Raw genomic sequence first — 24,091 nt, 5'->3', positions numbered from 1 at the left:
TTCGGAAAGACTCGGAACAGCGCATCTTTCTTATATAATTATAAAAAAAATAAAGACTTTTCGGAGATATGCAGGATGCAATGCTACTCTATAGGTACTCAAGATTGACATGACACTGACTGAAACTGAGTGTTTCACCCCCCCTTTAATTTGTCATGTTTCCTGGGAAATAACATGAAATAGATTAAATGTTCAATTGTTTTTTTCTATCCAAGAAATCTAGAAATTGTCTTCCAAATATAAACTTAACCTGATACATTTTCACTGGGCTAAAAATTGGCAACTTGCTCTGGTCTCTTCTATATAATAAAGACCTTTTCAATTATATGGAAGAATGAACACACATGGCTATCAGACATCAAAACCTCAAATCACAATAATAACAACTCCAAATTTAGTTTAGCATAATGAGTCAGAGTTGTATACAACATACTTGAACAGCTGTTATTTTCAAGCCTTGCTGATAGAACTTGGTTCGTGCAACTTCAAATGAGTCAAAGTCCAAATATGGCACAAGACCATTCCTGGTCAAGGACTGTGAGTCTACTTGTTTCCCACTGGGGTTAAATGACTTAGCAAAGTGCATAGTCCATGATCTTTCCACAAGTGCAGGGATATAATTAAAAGAAACCCTTGTGATTTGAGCCAAAAACTGGCATCCATATGTGAGTGTGAGAAGTTAGATATTGTCTAGCCAAGCCGACGAGAGGAGAATATTGGGACAGCCACCAAAACTTGAGTGTTTCTGCTGTGATCCAGCTGGTGAAATCAGTAGGTGCCCTTGAGGAGTCATGCGACCAACAGATTGGTCTGTAACGTCTCAGTTAGACACTTAACATTTGAACAGCTAGAGGTTGAAAGCCACAGACACACTAAAGGTTCAGAGTTTAAGAGCTTTCAGGAAGATTCATGTTTGGCTACAGTAGTTACTTTTTTTTTTTTTTTTTGCTCCTTAATGGAGTTTAAAGCATGTCTTGAAGATAAGCATAGACTGTTGTAAAAAGATGATTGTAAAAATCTCAGATAAGACTTAAGGCAGTCTATAAATATATAGTCAAAGTATTTCAAAAAACATTAGAGATAACTCATCCAAAAATGAAAATTCTGTCATCAATTAAAATAAAATAGTGTGAAGATATTTTTAATGAAATCTGTCCCTCCATTGATGGCTACACAACTACCAAACTAATTCATATTAGTTTAGTCCAAATTTTAGATTTATTTATCATCTTGCACATCAAGCAAGCATGCTTGAGCCTTATTTCCCAGATCTGAAGATTGTGCTGATGAATGTTTGTACGTAAATCAAAGCCTAAATTCAATGATATAAAGTGATCAAGTCTCTTCAGAAAATTTGGATTATACCGCTCAATGCAGATGGATACAACCTCTTTATGAACTTTTTGAAGCGTCTTAATTTCTTAAGATTCAAAGATGAATGAAAGTTTCACAGGCTTTGAACGACATGAGGGTGAGTAAATGATAGAAATGAAAATAAAAGAATAGTAAATGAAAGAATTAACATTTTTGGATTAACTTAAGCTCTAAAAGGCATATTCTGAGTTCAGTGAAAGTTATGCTCAATCAACAGCATCCGTAGCATACTGTCGATTAAAAGAAATCAACTCATCCCGACTGGATTTTGAACAACATGATGGTGTGTAATTGATGACAGATTTTTTTAACAATACATTGCACAAGCTTGAGCTTAATGCATAATTAATACTTAATCATAATACAAATGAAAGTAAATGTTACGTACAGCAATACAGAAGGTAAAGAACATTGTGCACATGTAACGCTAAGTAAGGAACAGTCTCTTTCACAGTGATTCAAATAGCTTAATGGGAATATTGCCCTGTTTTGTGCCAAAAGCTTTTATACTCTTATCTATCTGCATTAACATTTTAATCCCTTGTGTGGTACATACTACACAGAAATACAATTTAATTTTCATATAGACAATATCCAAAGTGGGCCTTTTGAAAAACACTGATAATGTGCTAAAGACATTATACAGGCACATTATTACTATGGCAAACAACCAGACCTGTAAAGGATATTCTGATGATATTCTATATTTGATGATATTCTTAGAATAATTTCCTTCTTTCAACTGTTGTGTCATATTAGACCTCCCAGTGAACATTATAAGCATTGGCATCTATCCTTTTTTGGTAGAGTTGCCGTATATGGTGTCTTCAGCACGTCCTGTACTGCACATGAGTTAATGTCTATAGATAGAAATACCCTAATGAAATCATTTCAAAACAATTGAAAAGCCTGTCTTTTTTATTCATCTTTTAGGAAGAAACTCTGTTCTATGTAAAGTAAAGCAGGCCTTTAAAGAGCCTCAATGTATACACACACACACACACACACACACACACACACACACACACACACACACACACACACACAAAAGCCAGCGACTGAAACAGGGACCCAACCTGAGACCCAAGATAAGCAGCCAGCACTCATCATGCCAGCACCTTCTCTTAGACGCAATCTGACAAATATCTAAATGGCCTGACATTTACAAAACCAGTTGGACCCATTCCTCTGACAGAAGCACTCCCCTGGGCTAGAAGATCCATCTGCTAATTAGGTGTTTAACCTCTGGAGGGCACCCAAAGTGACAGACTGCTAAGTCTACTAGTCCTCTGACATGATATCGCAATGTGGACACAAGTAAAACGTTTGACATCCTGTGTAGTTGCTTCCATCAGAAGACGTCATTCAAAACAATCCGATTAAAACAGCCACATGATATCAAAGAGAGGTTCAATAGGCCTTTGCAACTTTTTGCATTAAACTAGAAAATCCTCAGTATTATTTCAAAACTCTTCAAACAGACCTAAACGCTTTATCAAACAATGAATTGGCTTGCAAAACATTTCTGAGCCGATCTAAAAAGATTATAGATTTAACAGCTATTCAGCAGCTACCCTATTCAACAGGTCTTTGTGTTATATTACAATATATGATACAGGGTTGAGCATTATTTGAAAATGATTTGCTGACCAAATAAAATGGACCATTATAATGCATACTGGGATGGTTTCAATTAGCAATGTAATGATATACTGTTCACGATTAGTTATAAATAGCGATACTGAAGTCACGATACAATATGTATTGCAATATTTTAAGCCAAAATAAAGTTGTTTAATTTTTTACTTTTTTTATTATTATCAAAATATTATTATTATTATTATTATCATTATTATTATTATTATTATTATTATTATCAGGACCCACAAATATTCCTCCATTGCATCAATATACATTATATTCAATAGTTTATATAATCTTCTAATGTAGTAATGTCACTGAAACTGTAAACTGAAATTTTTCTACCTAACTTATTATTCATGCTTTCAATGCAGGCAGCATTCTCTCCCAGTGCTCGCTATGTCCCACCTCTCTCGCTATTAATGCACTATACATATACAAACCTGATTCCAAAAAAGTTGGGACACTGTACAAATTGTGAATAAAAAAGGAATGTAATAATTTACTAATCTCATTAACTTATATTTTATTCACAATAGAATATAGATAACATATGACATTTTGAAAGTGAGACATTTTGACATGCCAAATATTGGCTCATTTTGGATTTCATGAGAGCTACACATTCCAAAAAAGTTGGGGCAGGTATAAGAGGCCGGAAAAGGTAAATGCACATATAAGGAACAGCTGTTTGTTCTAGAACAACATATGCTCCCATCCAGACATCATCTCTTTCAGGGAAGACATTGCATTTTACAACATGACAATGCCAGACCACATACTGCATCAACTACAACATCATGGCTACGTAGAAGAAGGATCCGGGTACTGAAATGGCCAGCCTGCAGTCCAGATCTTTCACCCATAGAAAATATTTGCCAAGTCATAAAGAGGAAGATGTGACCAAGAAGACCTAAGACAGTTGAGCAACTAGAAGCCTGTATTAGACAAGAATGGGACAACATTCCTATTCCTAAACTTGAGCAACTTGTCTTCTCAGTCCCCAGAAGTTTACAAAATAAAAAGAAGAGGGGATGCCACACAGTGGTAAACATGGCCTTGTCCTAACTTTTTTGAGATGTGATGCCATTAAATTTAAAATCAACTTATTTGTCCCTTAAAATTATACGTTTTCTTAGTTTAAACATTTGATATGTCATCTATTTTGTATTCTGAATAAAATATAAAATTTTGAAACTTTCACATCATTGCATTCTGTTTTTATTCAAAATTTGTACAGTGTCCCAACATTGAAATCGGATTTGAAAGAATAAATCATCTAAAATGCTTAAAATAATCATACTACTGAAACCAAATGTGATCTGCTAATTTAAATTAAGTTTGCGCTTTCACTATAAGGAGTGCGCTTCTGATGATCAATGCAACCAGTCACAGTTTTAATCACAAGAAATCCTGTCGAAAAGACTATTCCCAAACTGTAAATATTAACTCCCCCCAAAAAATATTGTGCATTTACTCATTCTTATGTTGTTTTTACGCATCACGCAAATTTGAACATCCTGTGTACCATGGTAAATCTGTTCATTATATAAAGCCACTGTGTCTATTATGAAGACTTGAATTTGGATTAGTTATTTTTAAGATGCCTTTTTGACATTTATTGGATCTATTAAGTTTGAGAGGAATGGACTTTAAATGGACTGAGAAATCTCTCAGGTTTTATAAAGAATATCTTAATTTGTAGAAGTTAAACGAAATAAATAGTCCAGTTGTGAAGAGCGTTGTGTGTGTAAAGCATGACTATTTTATTACTGCACATCTTTCCTCAAGCTGTGTGTGCCCAAATGGAAGGATAAATAAAGTTTAAATTACCTCCACAGTGGTTGCACCCGTCTTCAACCCCGGAATAACATTTTTCTCCAACCAGCTCTGCTGTGCTGTGTCTGTGTACGTTAGTCATCCTTGTCAAAGTGTTTGCTGCAAATTTTCGCATTACATTGCCACAATTCGGAAAGGCACAAACGCAAACCATTTCTTCTTCACTTGTGAGCCGATCATCCCTCTAGTGATGTCCGGTTCACGAACAACTGAACGTGCAGCGGATCAGCGGTACAGAAAGAAAACCGTTTCTTTCGGACACATACGATACTGAGAGCCAACAAGTTGATGAGCAGAGCAATGAGATCTCTCTTCACACACACACACACACACAACGCTCCTTCCAACTGGACCATGTACCTTTTTCCAGCTACAACTGAATTGTCACGGGACTTTAGCGAAAGACTACAGCTAGCTGTCTAAAACACTATTTAGGTGAATAAAAAAATGGCTAAGTGGCTAAACGCATCTCGTTTTTATGTAAGGGCCCTGTTCATGTTGGACAGACATTTTAATTGCATTTTGTGTCTGTTAAGAGGCACAAATACACCCTTTACGTTTATGCCTCCATAACTGCCATTTTAACTGAGTGGGGGCTCTGGGCATTAAGTGTAATAGCTCCGTCTTGCAAGGACCAATCCGTTTAAAAAAATATATATATATACACATATACATATATATATATATATAGACTGTACTCACTGTACTCACAAAGGTATAGCGATCAAGATTAAGCTAAAAATTCCCTGGAGTTGTCCTTTAACTTTGATTTCTCGTGACTTGCTGGAAAAAGAGTCTGCTAAAACAGATTATGGCATCCCTAATTAAAAAATACTTTTGCTTCTATGGAACAAAAAGCAAAATTGTTTGGTGCTTTTTGTCCATATAATGGAAATCATTGGTACTCAACATTCTTCAAAATATCTTCTTTTGTGTTCCAAAGAAAATAATCCAGGTTTTAAATAATGACATAATTAAAAAAAAGAAATTAGGTGATCAATTTCTACTCATTCATTCTTTGAATTAGTTTACTATATGAATCAGTTCACGCTGTTAATTTAAGTTAATTGATTAAAAACTTAATTTATCAATTTATTCATAAACATCATGTAAAAATGTTATTTTGAAAAGTATACATTGAAAATTGTGAATCTGATGATATAGGACAATATCTGATAATATAATCTTTTTGTCCAGGCCTACAGTGTGCTAGTGAGTTAGAAGTATAACAAAGGTTCAGATTCAGGAAACAGGGACTGGGCAGCCCTTTATTATACAAAGTTAAAAATACCACAGTCATGAAAGAGCCTTCCCCCATAGCAAAACCGGGAGCAGGCCAAGAGTCTGCCAGGCGGCCTCCTTTAAGACATCTTCATGACAGCTTTCCATGCCCCTATGGTGATATTGCAGCAAATGTGCATTTTACTATATGTCATATTTGACCTCTCAGAGCTGCTTTAGCTCTGTCTCAAGCATTCCCTATCATAGAAGTGTCGTGCATGTGCATTTTTATTAAACCAAAATGGTTAAAAGAACATAAGGTCATGTTGAAAGGATTGTGGTGTTATGATGGACAGTTAATCAATGGATGCCTTACATTACATAGTGAAATGCAATTTAGCTGATATTAATAAATGTTGTCAGAGACGGCAGATTGCAACAAAGGCTCTTTTTTTAAGTATGACAAGGCGGCCTTATTTCAAACCGCGAACACGATACATCTGTCTGGGTTGAATCAGTAAAAGCTGTCTACTCGGTTTTGGGCCAGTACACACATAAATCAAACTCTCTGAAAGTAAAAACTAACAGACAGATACATGCATATATTTTTAAAGTATTTTTCACCTAGAAAATGTATACATTTTACACTTTTTCCACTATGTTTAGGGACACAATTCTATGTCCTGAAATACATGATACAAGCAAATAGCATTTGTTTATTTATTTTTTGAACTATTACATATATTATATAAACTATTATCTAACATAAAATTAATCTAGCATGAAAAGTAGCTAGTTTTAAAAACCAAGAGCCAGATTTACTAAATAGGGCAAATTAGCGTGAAAGCACAATTCCAAAAAAGTACAGAAGGGAGTGGAAAGTTATGTGACAACGCTCAAATTAAAGCACACAGAAGCAACCGGCAATCTAACCAATGCAATCTACCAAGAGAAACGCAATCTTGTATCTGGTTTAAGACATGCTATTTTTGTAAATAATGCCACATATACCAGTAAATTGACTAACAAAATATATCGTAAAAATGCATATGCAATCCAGTCAGCTGCAAATGTAACTGTGCACACCTTTACAGCAGTAATTTTTCACTGTGTGTCTTTAGTAAATTCTAACAGTCGTTTTTTAAAGCCAAAAAAGGGTTTGCACTGGCTCAAGCTTTTAGTAAACCTGGCAGCAAATGTCAAAAGTTTCATTAGATACTGTAGACCTTCTCGAGAATTAAAATACACATACTTCTGACATTACATGTTGAACTCTGAATCTTAATTTATAGACAATATACTAACTAGTAACTTTGCAACTACATGTCAATGAACTATCATTAGACTATTAGTTTTTTTTTTATTGCTTAGACAAAATTTCTAAAACTATGGCTCCATTGCTCGAAATCCTACACACAAAACCACAATACACGCACACAACAGGCCAAACATCACACATCACTTGCCAAGGCAAACACCTTAACTTAAACTGCCAGTGAAAAAACTCCCTTTAATTATATTATTAAAATGAAAGAAATCACTGCTTATTCTGAACTTCAAAGCTGATCTTTGATACATCTCTAGTCTTCATGCTGTACTATTGTAGCCTGACGTGGTCATACGCAATTCTAGTCAGAATATGAGTCTGAAACTGCTCCATTGGGCTGTGATTATGGGGCGTGTTTCAACCAAACCAGGAAAGACCTCAATTGGATAGACCTACAACCAATCAGAGCAATAAATGGGTTGTTTTCTATGTACGCGGGTTGAAGCAACTTATGTGATATATAGACCCATGAGTGCGAATTTTAACAGGCAACCGTGCCAAAGTAACACACATTTTACCCCCAAACGCAATTTTTTTTCCCGGAGAACCCCCCGATAAGCTATTGTTTAGGGCTAGTAGTTGGCGGATTTTGTTGTAAAAACTTGCCAACCCTGTCTGCACACGCGCTGGAATAAACGATCTTAGTCGGTGTTGTAAAAAAATAAAAGAATTGAATGATACACAGAGTACTTACCCAACATGATCATTTTTGAGAGAAATTCTGAAGGTGAATGCATATACAAACAAGCTCTCCGTTTAGGATTTGAACAAATATAATCCAAGCACTTTTGATGTCGTGCATGATTACGTTACTGTTGATCATCTGTCCGTCATTGTCCCTGATGATTTCATTGGTCTGAACAGTTTCTGTTCGGGGATAATTACTCCTCTATGGATCGAGGCCAGACCGAACCGCCCGACCTAAAAAATTTGTAGGCGGGGCTAAGTTCGGCTGGCATCCAGGCGTCTCTATTGATTATAATTGAATAAGTATGCACAGCAAATTACCGAGGGATAAAAACCTGGTGTTGGGCATCTAGTGATAAAATCTGGTGTTAATTTACAAATATGATATGCTTTATCACTTGTTTAGTGATAAAGCACAGTGTTTCCTTTGGGTGATAAAGCACAGTGTTTCCTTTGGGTGTTAACAATCAACATCTGCGCATGTGCAGAGCATTTTAAATTTCCCAGCTCATCCTTCGGTCTCTCCATCTTTATGGATTTCCCTGCACACACAACGGTTACAAGGACAAGGTATAGTATAGTATTATTATCTTATCAACTTGTGATTTATTAATGAGCTTGTATAATGAGTAACGTAGCCGATGTGGTTGACTTAACTCTGTTAGCGTTTTTTTTTTTTTTTTTTTTTACCTCAGTTTAAATTTAGCGCGCTTTTAAGCCGCCATTCAGTTTAACATAACTGAATAACCCCCACTAACACACTAAATTCGTTAATGGAGGACGAGATTTACGTAAGTGACTTAATTTCGTTGTACTAATTTTGTAATAATGTAGCAGCATTAACATTATGTGTCATTTTTTAACTCACTGGACTTGGATAGTTATTTCTTCTCATTTGGCATAACGTCTTTCACCCCGTGGTGTTTTGAAATGTCATTCAAATGAGAAAGTAGACGTTAATCGAATGAATTAATTGCTCTTAATTTTTTTTTCTTGTGTGACGCCGGGGCTCGATCCCTCGCCGAGCACCCACGGATAGCACGGTCCATCATTGTCGGTGCTGCGCATACTGATCGGCCTGCAACATTTTGCGAGTGAAATCGTGGTCGTGGTACTTTGATAACATACGCCGACCATTCTGTACAGCGCTCCAAAATGTCGAAAACATCGTAGGACACGCTTTTCTTCATGAACTGCTTCAGTCAATATATAGAAACTTAAGATCGAGTACGAGTGTGCAATGTCGTGGAATGTAAATGCCAAAACTCATTTTGGCGTGCATATGATACGCTGTTTTTTGCGTGCATATGATACGCAATTTATGGCGTATTATACATACGAACCCCCCACCCCACTACCCTAAACCTACCCAAGAGAGCGTGTCATATATACGCCATAAAGTGCGTATCATATGCACGCCGAAATGAGTTTTGGCGTATACATTCCACGACATTGCACACTCGTACTATTTGACATTTTTCGTCTTATTTTGTATTAGTTGAGCAGACATGCATTAGTGCCCTTCCATGCGCGATTTTTTCTGTACAACTTAGTTCTAGCCTTTTCTAGTTGTAGCATTGTAAATCTGTAACATTAGTGCTCATGTTTTGAATATAACGTTTTCTTGCTATGTGTTGGTATAAAAATAACCTGAAGTAAAACACAAAGTGACCTGATTATTTTGAGTCTTTTAGTTTGCTTTCTGCTTTGGAGGATTTTTGTTTCATGGAATATTGTTTATTATTGCAGAAGGAAACCACTTAAGGCCACAATCTATGTATGCCCTTGGCATTTTTACTCTACAAACCTAAACGATCCTGAAAGGAAGACAGGCTATGTAAGTATCTCTGCTTGTTGATTGAAGATGTTTGAATCTTTATATCTTAGATTTTTTTAATGTGTTTGTTTTAACCAAATGTGTCTCTTTAACAGGAACGATACTATGTGTTTGGATCATTTTGAGGAGCGCTATCAACGCCAAGATCGTGGGATCGATGAATTGGGAAAGCAAGAACTGACAAAATGTAAAAATGCGTACCGGTACATTGAATGCAATGTAAGTCGCTTTGGATAAAATCATCTGCCAAATGTAAATGTATTAATTTATAAAGGAATAGTATTTTTTATCAGAATGAATTACAAACCAGACAGTTTTTTAACATTAAGGTTGATTTAATATATACAATGTTGAATTTTTGTATTTTCAATTAAAACATTACTTGAGGAATGTTTCTTTGTTTAATCTTGTTTGAAACGCAGTAGAGATTTATCATGGTAAGATGTTATAGCATTAGAGTATAACAAGAAATTGTTTTATTCAATTGTATGTGTGACAACAATGGCTTTGTAGCGATTCCCGGCGAAAGCAAGAACTGACAAAAATGTTTTTTTTTTTAATCTAAAAATGGTATTGAATGCAGTGTAAGTCGCACTGGATAAAAGTGTCTGCCAAATACATAAATGTAATGGAATTGATATATTACAATTTCAATAAATATTCAAATACATTTTTAGTCACTTGATTTTTTTTGGGGAAAAATAAAATAATATATATAAATTGTTTTAAATTTCATTCACAGTGCCATTTTAGTATTTAAGTATAAATAAACATTAAATACACTGGGTGTGTGAGATTAATCACCATAAAGTGTTAAATGTACACTTATGAGTAATACATTTCTCAACACCTTGAGTGACTAAAAAGAAACACTAACACAGTGTTTGTATAACGAACACTTTCGTCAGTGTTGTTTTAACACTAGCAAAGATGGACCTGTATGTTCACCCGGAAAGTGATAATTTTAACACCCGTGGTGATAAATCTCCCAACATGTTTTTTGCTGTGTGGTTTCACTAATAATAAATGTACATTTGCATAAATCATGCATATTTGTCTATAACCCATGTTGATTAGAGTATTAAAAACTTAATTTAAACTTAATTTAAGATCCATTTACAAATGATAAAAATGTGTGATTAATTTGTGATTAATCGTGAGTTAACTCATGACAATCACACAATTAATCGTGATTAAATATTAAAATCGATTGACAGCCCTAGTCAGTACCCTTAAAAGTACAGAGTTTGGTACCCGACACTATTGGCTTGTTAGAAATGCTTTTCGGGAGAATCACAATTTGTTGAATTTGCCACTTTGAAACAATATGTATTGTATAAAGCACTATAGAAATAGAGGTGACTTGACTATATTCACTATATATTTATGAGATAAACGCTTAAAAAAATGGTGAAAAATATATTTGTTTCTCAAAACATTGAGTTTTGATTTCTAAGTGATCCAATTTAATTGGGTAAAACAAACTGATTTTTGATTTCTAAGTGAATAAATTGTGTAAAACTTTTTTGTGTTTTGAAAATTGTGTTTTGGTGAGTGTGTCATTTAAATGCCAGTGTTTGCCAAATGAAACACAAGAGCAGTTTGTTTTGTATGATGAGTCTAATAATGAGGTTTTTTTTTTGCTTGCAGTTTTGCAGACTTGGTCTCAAGATTAGGTACATGAGGTGGTGATTTCACTCATTACTTTTTAGAGTACAATTTAAAAAAAAACTGTACTAGACTGTTAGGTTAGGGTTACGTGTTAGGGTTTGGGTTAATATAATTAGTTACCAAGTCACTAATGTCTGTTGAGAAACCATCAAAATAAAGTGTTAGGAGATATTAAGAAGACAGTATAATAATACTCTAATGATGTAGTTGCAAAGGTACTTATAAAATGTCTAAAGTGGACATCAAAATAAAGTTACCATTTAAAAAAAATATATAATAATTAACATTTTAAATACCAAAAATATAATAATTAGCTGGAACACAAAATCCTAATGTTCAGTGCAGTTACTGCTTACTGCTTGATCATCTATTGATAAATGTCAAATCTATGACAAAATTCGATCATGCCTTACTATTGGGACGTGAAGAAGTACAACCGCATTATTTGGAACTTTATAGCTTCCTACAAAAAAAAAAAATCTAATTGCATTGAATCAATTTTTACACATATTCTAGTGTTGACAGAATTCATCAGATTCAAACATTCACCCGTTACCCAAATTCTTGTAAAGAACAAATATGTTACTGTAATGTTTATATATATATATATATATATATATATATATATATATATATATATATATATACAGTGAGTACAGTCTATATATATATATATATATATATATATATATATATATATATATATATATATATATATATATATATATATATATATATATATATATATATATATATATATATATAATTTATTTTGTATATATATGTATATATATATACAAAATAAATGTTTGTTTACATAATATATGTGTGCGTACTGTGTACTGACTCTGTGTAATTATTATGTATACATAATTACACACAAATGCATGTATATATTTAAGAAAATGTTTTTATATTTACATATCAAATATTTACAGTATATACAATTTACATTAAATACATTTATATAAAGTAAATGCATGCCAATATTTCTTAAATATACAGTACACATGTATGTGTGTGTATTCAAATATACATAATTATACACAGTAAACACACATATAAAATGTAAACACAAACTTGTATTTTGGATGTGATCGTTTGCAATTACTCTTTTTATTGGTAGGATTGAAAGTTATATTTTCTGATATTTACAGGGAGAACTTATTTCTTATAACTGGTTAAAAAAAGAATACGAATATTTGAATAAATATATACACAATACCAAACCAGACGAAAGGCAAATCCTTACCAGGCATTAGGACTGAAATCAGGCGCCGTGTCTGAGCTGACAAGCAGCGGGCTCCCCGTCCACACTTCTCACTTTAGTCCAGAGGATCCACTGCGATTCAGGGTTAAAGTCCCAGACTGCAGCTGGCTTCTGGAGGCAAAAGATGTAAGAAAGTGAGAGGCAAGCCCCCTCGCTGAGCAAGTGCTCAAGCTATTTTCAGATGGAGACATGCATGTCTGCAGGCTGGAAAGTTACTCCATGCCTCTGGGGAAAAGTGGCAACATATACAGATCTGTGCTTAAGGAGATATGAGTGGATCTAACATTTTGACTATGCCAGTGCATACTACTCACCCCCGTGCGCTAATATGTATAATTTAGGATGACTGTCAGGAAATGTTTAAAAAATAAATATAACTTTTTTTTCCATCTCTGTTTATACATATATTTACGAAGCCCTGCACATGACGTGCAAGAAAAAGAAGATAAATTGTGCACACAATTTACTCTTTAGTTCCCTTGATTTGCTAAATAATGCGAACAATTTACAACTTTGTTCCCTCGACTTGCTTAACCACCCGCACAATTTACTAATTTGTTCTAATTAAGAAATTGTACCCACGACTTAGCCTACTAGTTTATCCCTGCATGTCATGTGCGGAGCTCCATATATATTAACAAAGGCCTCATTTAGTTAAAGTTCACTTTTAGTTACCCAATCTCCATGATGGTGCTGACTCTATTTTTGTCCCCAATACTGTTTGCTGATGACAATTCTAATTTATCAGCGTGTCTAACCTCAAGTTTAGAGCGAAGAAAGTTGCCCTGGAGTCATGCTACACCATGAAGACAGATTAACTTGCCACTCAGTATAATGCGCGACAAATGAACTGTGTAAATTCCTTTGGATAACACCGGGCCAGCAACACCAGTTTCACTCTTTCACCTCTAAAGACATTTTTTTGTTGTTCTTCTTCTTACTGTTTTGTCCTTAAACATTACAATCCACATCAGGACAAATTTCACACTTGATTGCCCCTGCAAATACTTTTCAGACTGAGATTCACTTTTATACAGCAAGAAAGCAACAGCTACACCGAGGGTCTGACACCTTGTGAGCTGCTCCCTCCCGTCGCGAGGGATGCCGTCACCCAGGAGCTCAAGGAATGTGCAGAGACTGAAGGTGTCAGCACAAACCTGAGCCAAAGAAAACCACCCAGAAAAGCTAACATCACTCATATGCTCGTGCCTGAGATGACTTAGGTGTTACATCAACCAAAGCCTTTAAACTGTAGCTGAAAGGAAGGTATCAGGTCATGATCCAGGACTTAGCAAACGGTTTCCCAAAACTGAATAAGATCAAATGATGACCTATGTTTAAATTTACTGGTGAGAAACAAAGTATAGCTCATTGGCATCTTTATTTATTTATTTCAGTTCAGAAGACACTTCAGAATCCCTCGCTCTCAGTATAATTTTGTAAATGTTAGACTTGGACCGCCTGAAAACATCTAGCATCCTGCTCATTAATTAGGAACCATGAAAGCCAAATGGTGCTGCATCAACCTACACTCTAATATATCATAAATATACATGTTTTTATCCGGGACTTTTGTGTTTACATGCATAAATCTCTTGTAGCTGTTATAATATAAATGAATACTTAAAGAGAGTACATTCATGACTGTTTTAACACACTTAGGTACACTTCTGCACTTTACTTCTAAGTACATCTTAAATCGTTTAAAAAATATTTTGTCATGCTTTCAAAAAGTATACTTGCTGTGATGGGTGTTGACTTACATACAGTACTCAAGCACATTCAGAGAAATTATGATCTGAACTGTATGAGTTATTCAATATTACATTGCATGTAAATATACTTTAAATGTACTAAACTGCAACATCACCATTACAAATGTATAAATATAGAAAAAAGTTTCTACAGAAATCATATAAAAATGTAGTTTTGTTAAGTTTAAATGCTTATATTCAGCAGTGCACCTTAACCATATTTCAAAGACAGAAGAAGAATGATGTATGAATTATGTATGACATTACAAATAATGATGTCCTTCATACACTGTGTAAAAATAAATAAAAATAAAAATCTCCAATTGAAAATTTTCTAGAGACTGATCACATCTAATTTTTTTCAATTGGCCGAATTGAAATTCTATTTTTTAGTTGGCTGAATTGAAATTCTATGAATTGATGCAATTTAATTAACAGAAATTCAATTCTGCCAACTGAAAAATGTAGATGTGATCAGTCACTAGAAAATTTTCAATTGGAGACCTGAATTTCTTTACAGTGTATGTATGTCAAAAAAGCACTCAATCACATTTGATTTAAATTTAAAATAAAATACATTTTCATTAATATAAGATTCTCAAAACATTACACTGAGTTTGTGCTTACTGGAAGTATTATTTATATAATAAATAGGCATTTTGTTTTAAAAAATAATTGGGTAACTCAGGGCACACTTGTTCAGTTGTTTAAATAATTAAGAGCTAAGACTTTTGTCATGATTTGCTGCACTCACAGCAGCAGCAGGCCTACTCAATTCTAGATTTTTATTATAGCCATACAGTAATATTAAAATAGAATCTTCTAGAGTAGAGTCTTCTAGAGTAAAATAGAATAGAAAATCTTCCAAAAAAGATAATGGCAGAACTTAATAAAATAAAATACAAATTTTAGTCTGTAGGCACAATTATACAATATGCTTTTTTCTATTCTATTTTCAAAACAAGACTATTATCATGTAGTCAATACCATAGTGCCCATCTGTAATGACCTTCTTGACCTTGCACCTGCTCAAGCACATGAGAGCCTGTGACACATTAATGACAGTTGCACAGCAACCATTGAAAAAGAGCTCATTAAAGCTCCAGTGGAGGTAGCCTACGCCAAATGCCCTTGGTGCTTTAATCATTAAATACCTGATGTAAATGTAATACCTTGCAACAGACTGTGCACACTCACCATTTTGTGCTGGCGTAGTTTTGTTTTTCTTCAATACAGTCTACAAGATCTCATGTGTCTGCTCTCACATGCTACATCATGAGTCTGACAGTTTCAAAGTGTGTGACGGGGGAGAATACAACAGCATGTCCAATCTAACGTGCACTAATATAGGCATATAGTTCATATTGTACAAATAATAAAAAAAAAAAATAAAAAAAAAAAAATATATATATATATATATATATATATATATATATATATATATATATATATATATATATATATATATATGCATTATGTGTACTCCTTCGAATTATTGCAAATACAATTTGGAATAACCTACATAGGCTACTGCTTAATACAAAATGTTATAGTGTATATTGTTTTATGTCATTTTTAATATGCAATGGGTAAAATGTAATGCAAATTGTTCCTGCGGTGCTTTTTGCTTTCTGCACTCACCTCCCATATGGTGTGCAATCCAGCAGACTAAACAAACGCGTTTTAAATTCCCTTGAACGAATTGAACGAAAGCACACACGTGTTTGCCTCAGAAACATGAATTCATTCTCGCGCCAGTCCCTCGCGCAGCTTCTCGACAATAACAGCGCGAATGGCAGTCGACTAGTATTGTTCTTCTCAACAAGCGCTATGGCTGCCCGGACACAATATTCAGATTTCAGACGCGCTGTCTTGACTCGAGAGATGGAAACACGGATCAGTGATGAAGCATGCCGACCCCCTTCTCAATGCACTTGTTTTGGGTCGACAGAGATGAAGGGCTCTCATTGGTTTGGAGAAGATCCTGGTAGTCATAGTAACAGCCAACAGAGAGCATGCTTTATCATGGGATGGTAATGAATAGCGCAGTACCCCTCCCTTGTGGTGGATATTTACTGAGGAATGTTTTCCTGGAGGTACACTCTATGTAATGATGTTTAGAGGAAGCTCATTGTGAAAACGACAATGGACCTTTCATTTAAGTGACAATGCCTCTAGCATTACAGTTTCTGTGGATATCGTTGTGTTGACTATTGTGAAAGAAAATTACCCTTATTAGCTACTAAGCAAAGCAAGCTAAACCATCACTTATTAGGCTACATCTTTCAACCAGTGTGCATCCACTCGTCTGGGACATTTTGCAGTTGAATCGCCAGATCAGTGTGCTGCTGGCATATGGAAAAAGTGATAAGCTAACACTTTAAATTAGTTCCGTTTGTTAACTAGTTAATGCATGGATTTATGGATATAATATTACAATTAAAATCAAAAGTTGAATATCAACATTATTAATCGGAGCTAACTTCATTAATAAAGAATAATTTATAAAGAATAATTACTTTAACAAATGTATTGCTCCTTTTTTGTTAATGTTATAGCTTTATTAATTATAATAAGACTTTATTGTAAAGTCAAAGCGATGCCAAAAGGAACTGGGGTGCTGATTGGCCATTAAAACAATCATTTTTAATTGATAACCTATATTTTTAAGTGAAATGCCTATTCTTTTATCTTTTACAACCCTTTTAATGACTTTATGAAGAAAATTAAGTTGAAAACTATATATATATTGCAGAATTTTTTTCCAGTAAAATATCCAAAACCCACCAGGCCAGTGTTATATATTTTGTTCAATTGAGTTCTTACAATATCTCAAATGTTTCCAACAAACGTTATTTGTAAATAGTAAGAAAATTGCTATTTTAATCAAGAAACCGGGATGTCTAAAGGAGTCGCCTGTCAATTGCATCATATCTGCGCTTTCCGGTTTTGCCAGAAACACTTTACTCTTACTGCAGTGTGAACAAGTGTCAAAGCAGTCGCTGAGCGAATGCACAGAGTAACGTCATAACATCATTTTAAACACACTCAAATGTATCTAATTATGATATACAGATATGTGTTACCTCATACTCATGACCGGAAGAGCAGAAATAGTGCCAGCAACTGTGTCCCGTCATAATAAAAGTCCTGTTGATTGCGAGCCGTGTGTTGCGCTTCAATCGCTCCAGTGGCCTTGCTCAGCTCCCTCAACACTCGGTCCTGCTCTGCTTAACACTACAGTAACGTTACTAATCACATCCATGAATGATTTCTGCCCGAGTCCTATCCCATTTCTTTCCCACCGGCTGTGAGGTGAAGACCATGCCCCAAGATTCTGTGCTCAAACTTGGCATCATTAACTATGCATTTGTTTTGAATAGGCACCGTCTAGCGGATGGAAAAGTTACCTTTAAAGGGTTAGTTCACCCAAAAATTAAATTAAAGCTTTGGTCCATACAGTGAAAGTCAATGGAGTTCAAAACAACACTGAACCCATATTAAGCTTTCAATGTATGAAGAAAAAAAAATTTGGTTCTATCATACAGGTTTGGTGAGTAAATGATGACAGAATTTCCATCTTTGTGTGAACTATGCCTGTTTTTTATTTATTTTATTTTTTAAATTTTTGGTCTGAAATCACTTTCTTGGTAGGCCTACTGGCCTTTTTAATGTAAAATAGGGCAAACAGGTGTGAATGAACGAAAACATCAATAGGAAATAATCTGATACCTCCACTGCCTTCTGTTACTCTGATCGCATTAAGCAGGTCACCCTGCAGACATGCCACATATTTCATCGAGTACCATTTTGGGAGTTTCCTTGTCCCTGATAGGGTTGCGTGAGCCTGTCAGACATTCGCTCACACATCTAAATTTAACCGGCAAACTGTCAACTACCACTACGCTTTGCACTTTGTCACCTTCAAGAGTCCAGACAGGGCCTGATAGAAAAAGGGAAGATAATCAGTAGACCTAATGGTGCATTTCAGATAGCACAATTTTAATTTTACTTATACCGCCTGCTGATAAACAAAGCTATATGTATAATTAATCTCACTGATTTCTATCAAATTGCTGCTTGCTAAATAAAAGTGAAATATCCTAAAGTTCAGACTTCCCTTTCAGTGCACTGTAGTACCATTTCACAGTCATTTCAAAGCACAGTAACTGGCTCAATGGCTTTATTCAGCTCTTTAAGGATTGCTGACATTCCACCTGTGTTAATCTTTTTCACATGGAAATGTTTAATTTCTTTTTAGGGTTCATAAGCAGTTGGTGGAGAAATATAGGGCACCTCAAAATTACTTGAAAAAATAAACTATGAACTAAACTACTAAAAATTACTATGAACAAATATTATATAGTAGGCTATTACTTAAAAGCAAATGTATATGCTCTGATGTACAGTAGCAGCAATATTATAAAAAAATGCTGCAAGGGCTGCGTTTTGGATGCGCACAGAACAAATTTACAAAATTTCAGAATTATGACTAAATTTGCCTTGTTGAATGTGATCCACGTATAAATATTTCAGAGAGGAACCGAGAGCAGAGATAAATGGACATCATCTATTCCCATTATCCCCTTAGAAACACACAACTGCGATTTTAAAGGGAACTCACATTGCCCCCTACTGGTACATGTGTAAAAGACATTACAAAATGGATCTGTGCTTTAAAAAGAGCAACACATATTTCTTTTTTTTATATTGCTCTGCAGTCCACATAATCATTTTTGGGTTAACATTTTATTAAACATTTATATTTAATATCCAGTTTGTGAATAACCAAAATAAAGTTGGATAACTTTTACTTTTTTGAGTTTTTGCAAAAGAAACCCCTTTAGGTTTGTACGGTCTTATCACTCTTTGGTGGTTTGTTTTATGATAATGGCCTGCTGACTTTATTCTACGTTAGGGTTTTTCTAAATTACTAAACTGTCCATGTGGAAATTTAGTTCGTTTTTATCACTTTGCCTCTGTTTTGAGCCTGAGCTGAATCTAATAACCTCACGCCCATAAAAAAAAAACTTTTCTTTTTTTTTCTTTTCTTGCATTATAGGCTACATCTCTGTGGGATGATTAAAAATGTATTTAATAATAGCAGTGTCCAAATGACATAAATTTGTCTACCTTAGGTCTACACAGTAGCCTAAAGGTGTGGCATAACAATACCTTGTGCAGTTGACAAAGAAACTTTGTCAAATTCCCACGGGATGCATTAGGAATTTCAAATCTAATTTCAGGGCAGTCGTGGCCTTATGGTTAGAGAGTCAGACTTATAATCTGAAGGTTGTGGGTTTGATACTCAACACTGGTGTTGTGGCAAATTGCTTTTGCCAGATTATTACCCCCTACACTGTCAGAAAAAAGGTACATTGCTGTCTCTGGGGCGGTACCCTACAAAACTGAAAAAGTACTTTTAAAGTACTAATATGTACCTTCAAGGTTCTAATTTGCACTCTTAAAGTACTCATGTACTTTTTAAGGTTAATATGTACCATATAGGGGTGAGTAAAGTACAAAGATGTAGCCTACCTTTTCACTTTTGTACCTTAGGGTACCGCCCCAGTGACAGCACAGTGCCTTTTTTTAGTATTGTTTGGGGTTAGGATTCGGCAATCAGGTAGTGACTTCCACAAAGGGGGTAATAATTTGGCATGAGGGTCAAAATTCGGGACAATACCAGCATAACTGAGCTGCTCTTGAGCAAGGCACCTAACTACCCAGGCACCGCACCATGTGTCCACACATGCTGTGTGTGTGTGTGTGTGTGTGTGTGTGTGTATGTGTGCCCTTGTTTATATTACATTGTGGTTACCAAATGTCCCCATAAGGATATTAAAACCTGAGATTACATACATTGTGGCGATCAGCCCGCGGTCCCCACTTTTCAAAAGGCTTATAAATCATACAGGATGATGTTTTTTGAGAAAGTAAAAATGCAGAATGTTTCCTGTGATGGGTAGGTTTAGGGGCAGGGGCAGTGGGAGATAGAAAATACTGCTTGTACGGTATGAAACCCATTAAGTCTATGGAGAGTCTCCACAAAGATAATGAATCAGACGTGTGTGCGTGTGTGTGCGTGCGTGTGTGTGTGTGTGTGTGCTCCTAATGTGTATGCATTAAATTGCATGAGTTAAATGTAGAGGACAAATTCAGAATATGGGTTATCATATTTGGCCTTCAAGCCGGCACTTGCACTTCATCTTGTATTTCTTTGTTAATCGTCCTCATGAGAATAACCCCCACAAATATGACACGAATGTTAAATAACTTATTTTACAAGCTAGTTACCTGCTTATCAGCTGACATATTTAACAGAGCTCTTTCCATTGTTCTAAAGACATTATAGTGAATAAAGGTTCCCTCATCAGGGTGTAAGAAATTACCAATTTCCCCCTACCCCTGTCAGCTCTGTGATTGCTGTGGGAGCCCCAAAAGGATAGTTTTACCTGTGGACAGAGTGTCCTCTGTCCACTTTACAGAGGCTTCCATGTTGCTTTCTCTTTGTTGCCCTGCTCACACACCCACTCTGGCTGTAATTGGAATCTGGCCTTACACAATGATTCAAGAGAGGTGAAGGACTAGTCTGGAGCCACAGGCTGGGAAAAGCAGGTCATACCTGCCTACACACCTAATCACAATACCTACGAACCCCACCAAGCCCTGGAGTTCACAGGAAACTAAAACCAGTGAAATCTCCTGTAACGGAATACCCTGGGGTTCTTGGGTTTCACTGACACATTGCTGCTGCACATACCACTAGATTGCAGTTTTTTTTTGTACTTTATATATATATATATATATATATATATATATATATATATATATATATATATATATATATATATATATATATAAAGACCACCAGTAAAAATAGTTGTCTTGCTTTTTTTTCTCCCTGCTAATTTAGTACAGTTTTTTTTAATTACAAATTGTTTGTTAACAACATAACCTAAGTGAAAGGTTGAGTTTAAAATTATAACACTTTTCCTTTTTCACATATTCAGTGTCACATAGTGACCCAGAATGTTTCATATTTCTTATTCATTTTACATCATAACATTTCATTGTTTTTTAAGTATTTTATTTTATTTGATATTTTTACTTTTATTAGGATTAAGGAAAATCTTTTGATTTTGACCATGCCTTAGACTTTTGGTCTCAGGATGGGGGTTATAGAGTAAAACGGGTCTGATTAATCAGGTAGCCCCTCAGATCAGTTGTCCTATATTGTGAATATATTATATTGTGAACCAACTAATAACTGTGTACTAACTGCATTCAACCAACTTGTTATGAGAGGAATGCTATGTAGAATATGCACTCACTAAAAAGCAACAGGCAGTATACCTGGATGCATGTTTAACAACGTTATAATAGTAAACTAAGACCTTATACCACACACACACACACACACACACACACACACACACACACACACACACACACACACACACACACACACACACACACACACACACACACACACACACACACACACACACACACACACACACACACACACACACACACACACACACACACACAAAGATGTTACTTGAAATAAAATAAGCATTAACTTAACTGAAATAAAATGATATAATCTTATTTCTCATTTTCATTAATTTTCTGTTAACGTGATGTACAAAAATAACAAACTGAACAGAATCAGTGTTAATGATACAGTTACGTATGCTTTCTTCTGACAGTAACTTCCGGGTGACTTTAAAGCAGGGTCCTGATATCCATGCGTGATACCTGGTCTTAGGAGCTAAAAGCTCAGCCGGTTCAGCTGAGTGTCAGTCCTAGAAATGTAAACAAAGGTTGCCTGACTTTGACCTGGACATTAACAGTTTTTTTCCCATTGCTAACACACTAATATGACATGCACAGCACAATTATTTAAACTGACACAGAGAGCAAAACCTCTACTCAAGTCTCCTAAAGTCTAAACACATTTTCTGCTTTACACACATTTTGCAATTCAAAATGGCACTTTTTAAATGCACTGCACACGGTTTTCTGCAGAAGACACAACAATCTGACATAAATTCACAAATTCGCTATTTTAAAACACTGCCATTCAAAATGACACTACATGAGATAAATGGCCAATACATGAGCCAGCTGGCCAAACACCTGAATGGTTAATGGTTAACACTTCCATCGGGACGTAAGCACTATGAAAATACCACAGGTGAGCACATTTTTTGTTTTGTTTATACACCAATGGAAGACGTTGAGTGAGAAAGAGGAAGAGGGAATTTGCAATTTTCTTCTTCAGCTTACTGTTTTTTGAGAGCATATTTTGTCCAAAGTAAATATATCTGTTGTGATTATGTTGCACTGACTTGTTTGGTGAAAATTAAAATAATAAATGTTTCAAGAGCGTGTGTGTGTGTATCTGCAAATATTTCTGTGCATGTGAACAATCTGAAGACTTTTCTACATTTTGAACTTCACATATTTATATTTTAGTATTAAGGCAAAGCCTAAAGATCAGAGTGCTGTTCATTATGCACAACAGTGTGTGTAGTTAGTTAGACAAAAATCTGGTAATATGAATGAAGTGTGTGCCATTCCATGCAAAAGTTTGATTTTGGTAATGCTATATGTTGTTTTGGTTGCAGTGCTTCATTTTGCAAGATATATGAGGTGTTTTGCAGTTTGGGTGCGTGGTTTAGTGAATTGTGTTAAGTATTTTGATAAAACCAGCCTAGTTTGCAAAATTGTGTGCTAGCAATTGGAAAAAAATGTAACACAAAGATGTGTCTTAGTTGCAAAAGTTACTTACTGCATGGATCAACTACTGTGAGAGAAATCATCAAAGATTTATGTATATAATCTTACATTCGGGAAATGACAAACTACAGTTTAATACATCTCGAAGAGCATTTTTTTGCCTTAAACTTCTGTTCACATTTGTTCAAAGAAACGAATAAAAAAGTATCATAAAGCCCAGAGGATACATAATGTTATGTAACGATGCCCATGTACTGTATTACAGTGTTTACCCTCAACATGGATTAAACATCACTGTTCCTTGTCATTGCTTGTCTTTCCTGAAGGCAACAAGGCTCATAAGCTGTTTAAAGAGCTAAAAGCAGAGAAGGAAAATGGGATGAATGCAACTCAAGTATTACTATAATAAAGAATCTGTCTGTGTTAACCAGTGGCTTTGTGTCATTAAACAAACACTTGTACATAAATGTTTGTAGATAGATTCAAAGTTAAAGCATCTAAAGCAAGGCTTTAAGCACCTGCATTGCTATAAAATCTGTTACATGGACAGATATTAAAATAACATTATTCCTGTTTTCCCCTATTTAATTAAAATTGAAAAGAGAGCAAAAAACAAAAACAAACAAAAAACACACTCACACACATTACCTTTAAATGAAGGCATTCTGGATTTGCATGGCAGTGGTGTTGGATTGGTGGTGTAGGATCACAAGTGCATCGAT

At 35.0% G+C, this 24,091-nt stretch overlaps 1 protein-coding gene and 1 long non-coding RNA gene across 4 annotated transcripts in view; one reads left to right on the top strand and one right to left on the bottom strand.

The window, feature by feature from the left end:
- Positions 1-16,635, bottom strand: part of sorbs2b (sorbin and SH3 domain containing 2b) — a 71,520-nt gene extending 54,885 nt beyond the window's left edge. Inside the window, exons 1-2 of one of the 3 annotated variants that reach the window (XM_067457734.1) lie at positions 16,263-16,635; positions 12,850-12,978 (exon numbers count right to left, since the gene is read on the bottom strand). In XM_067457734.1, the coding sequence (XP_067313835.1) occupies positions 12,850-12,856 (7 nt within the window). In that variant the 5' untranslated portion in view covers positions 12,857-12,978; positions 16,263-16,635. The remainder of the gene's footprint in view (positions 1-12,849; positions 12,979-16,262) is intronic. The other 2 variants (XM_067457736.1, XM_067457735.1) reach the window with 2 other exon arrangements.
- On the top strand, positions 8,504-10,124 carry LOC137092336 (uncharacterized). Its single transcript, XR_010908218.1, has 3 exons — positions 8,504-8,659; positions 9,839-9,926; positions 10,022-10,124. It is a non-coding gene; the product is annotated as an uncharacterized lncRNA (long non-coding RNA).
- Positions 16,636-24,091: the final 7,456 nt, after the last annotated feature.

The sequence above is a fragment of the Pseudorasbora parva genome, chromosome 11, assembly GCF_024679245.1.
Source record: "Pseudorasbora parva isolate DD20220531a chromosome 11, ASM2467924v1, whole genome shotgun sequence".
In the NCBI taxonomy this organism is placed as follows: Eukaryota; Metazoa; Chordata; class Actinopteri; order Cypriniformes; family Gobionidae; genus Pseudorasbora; species Pseudorasbora parva.
The sequence above is the reverse complement of the archived record's forward strand: the minus strand, read 5'-3'. Positions and strand labels throughout refer to the sequence as shown.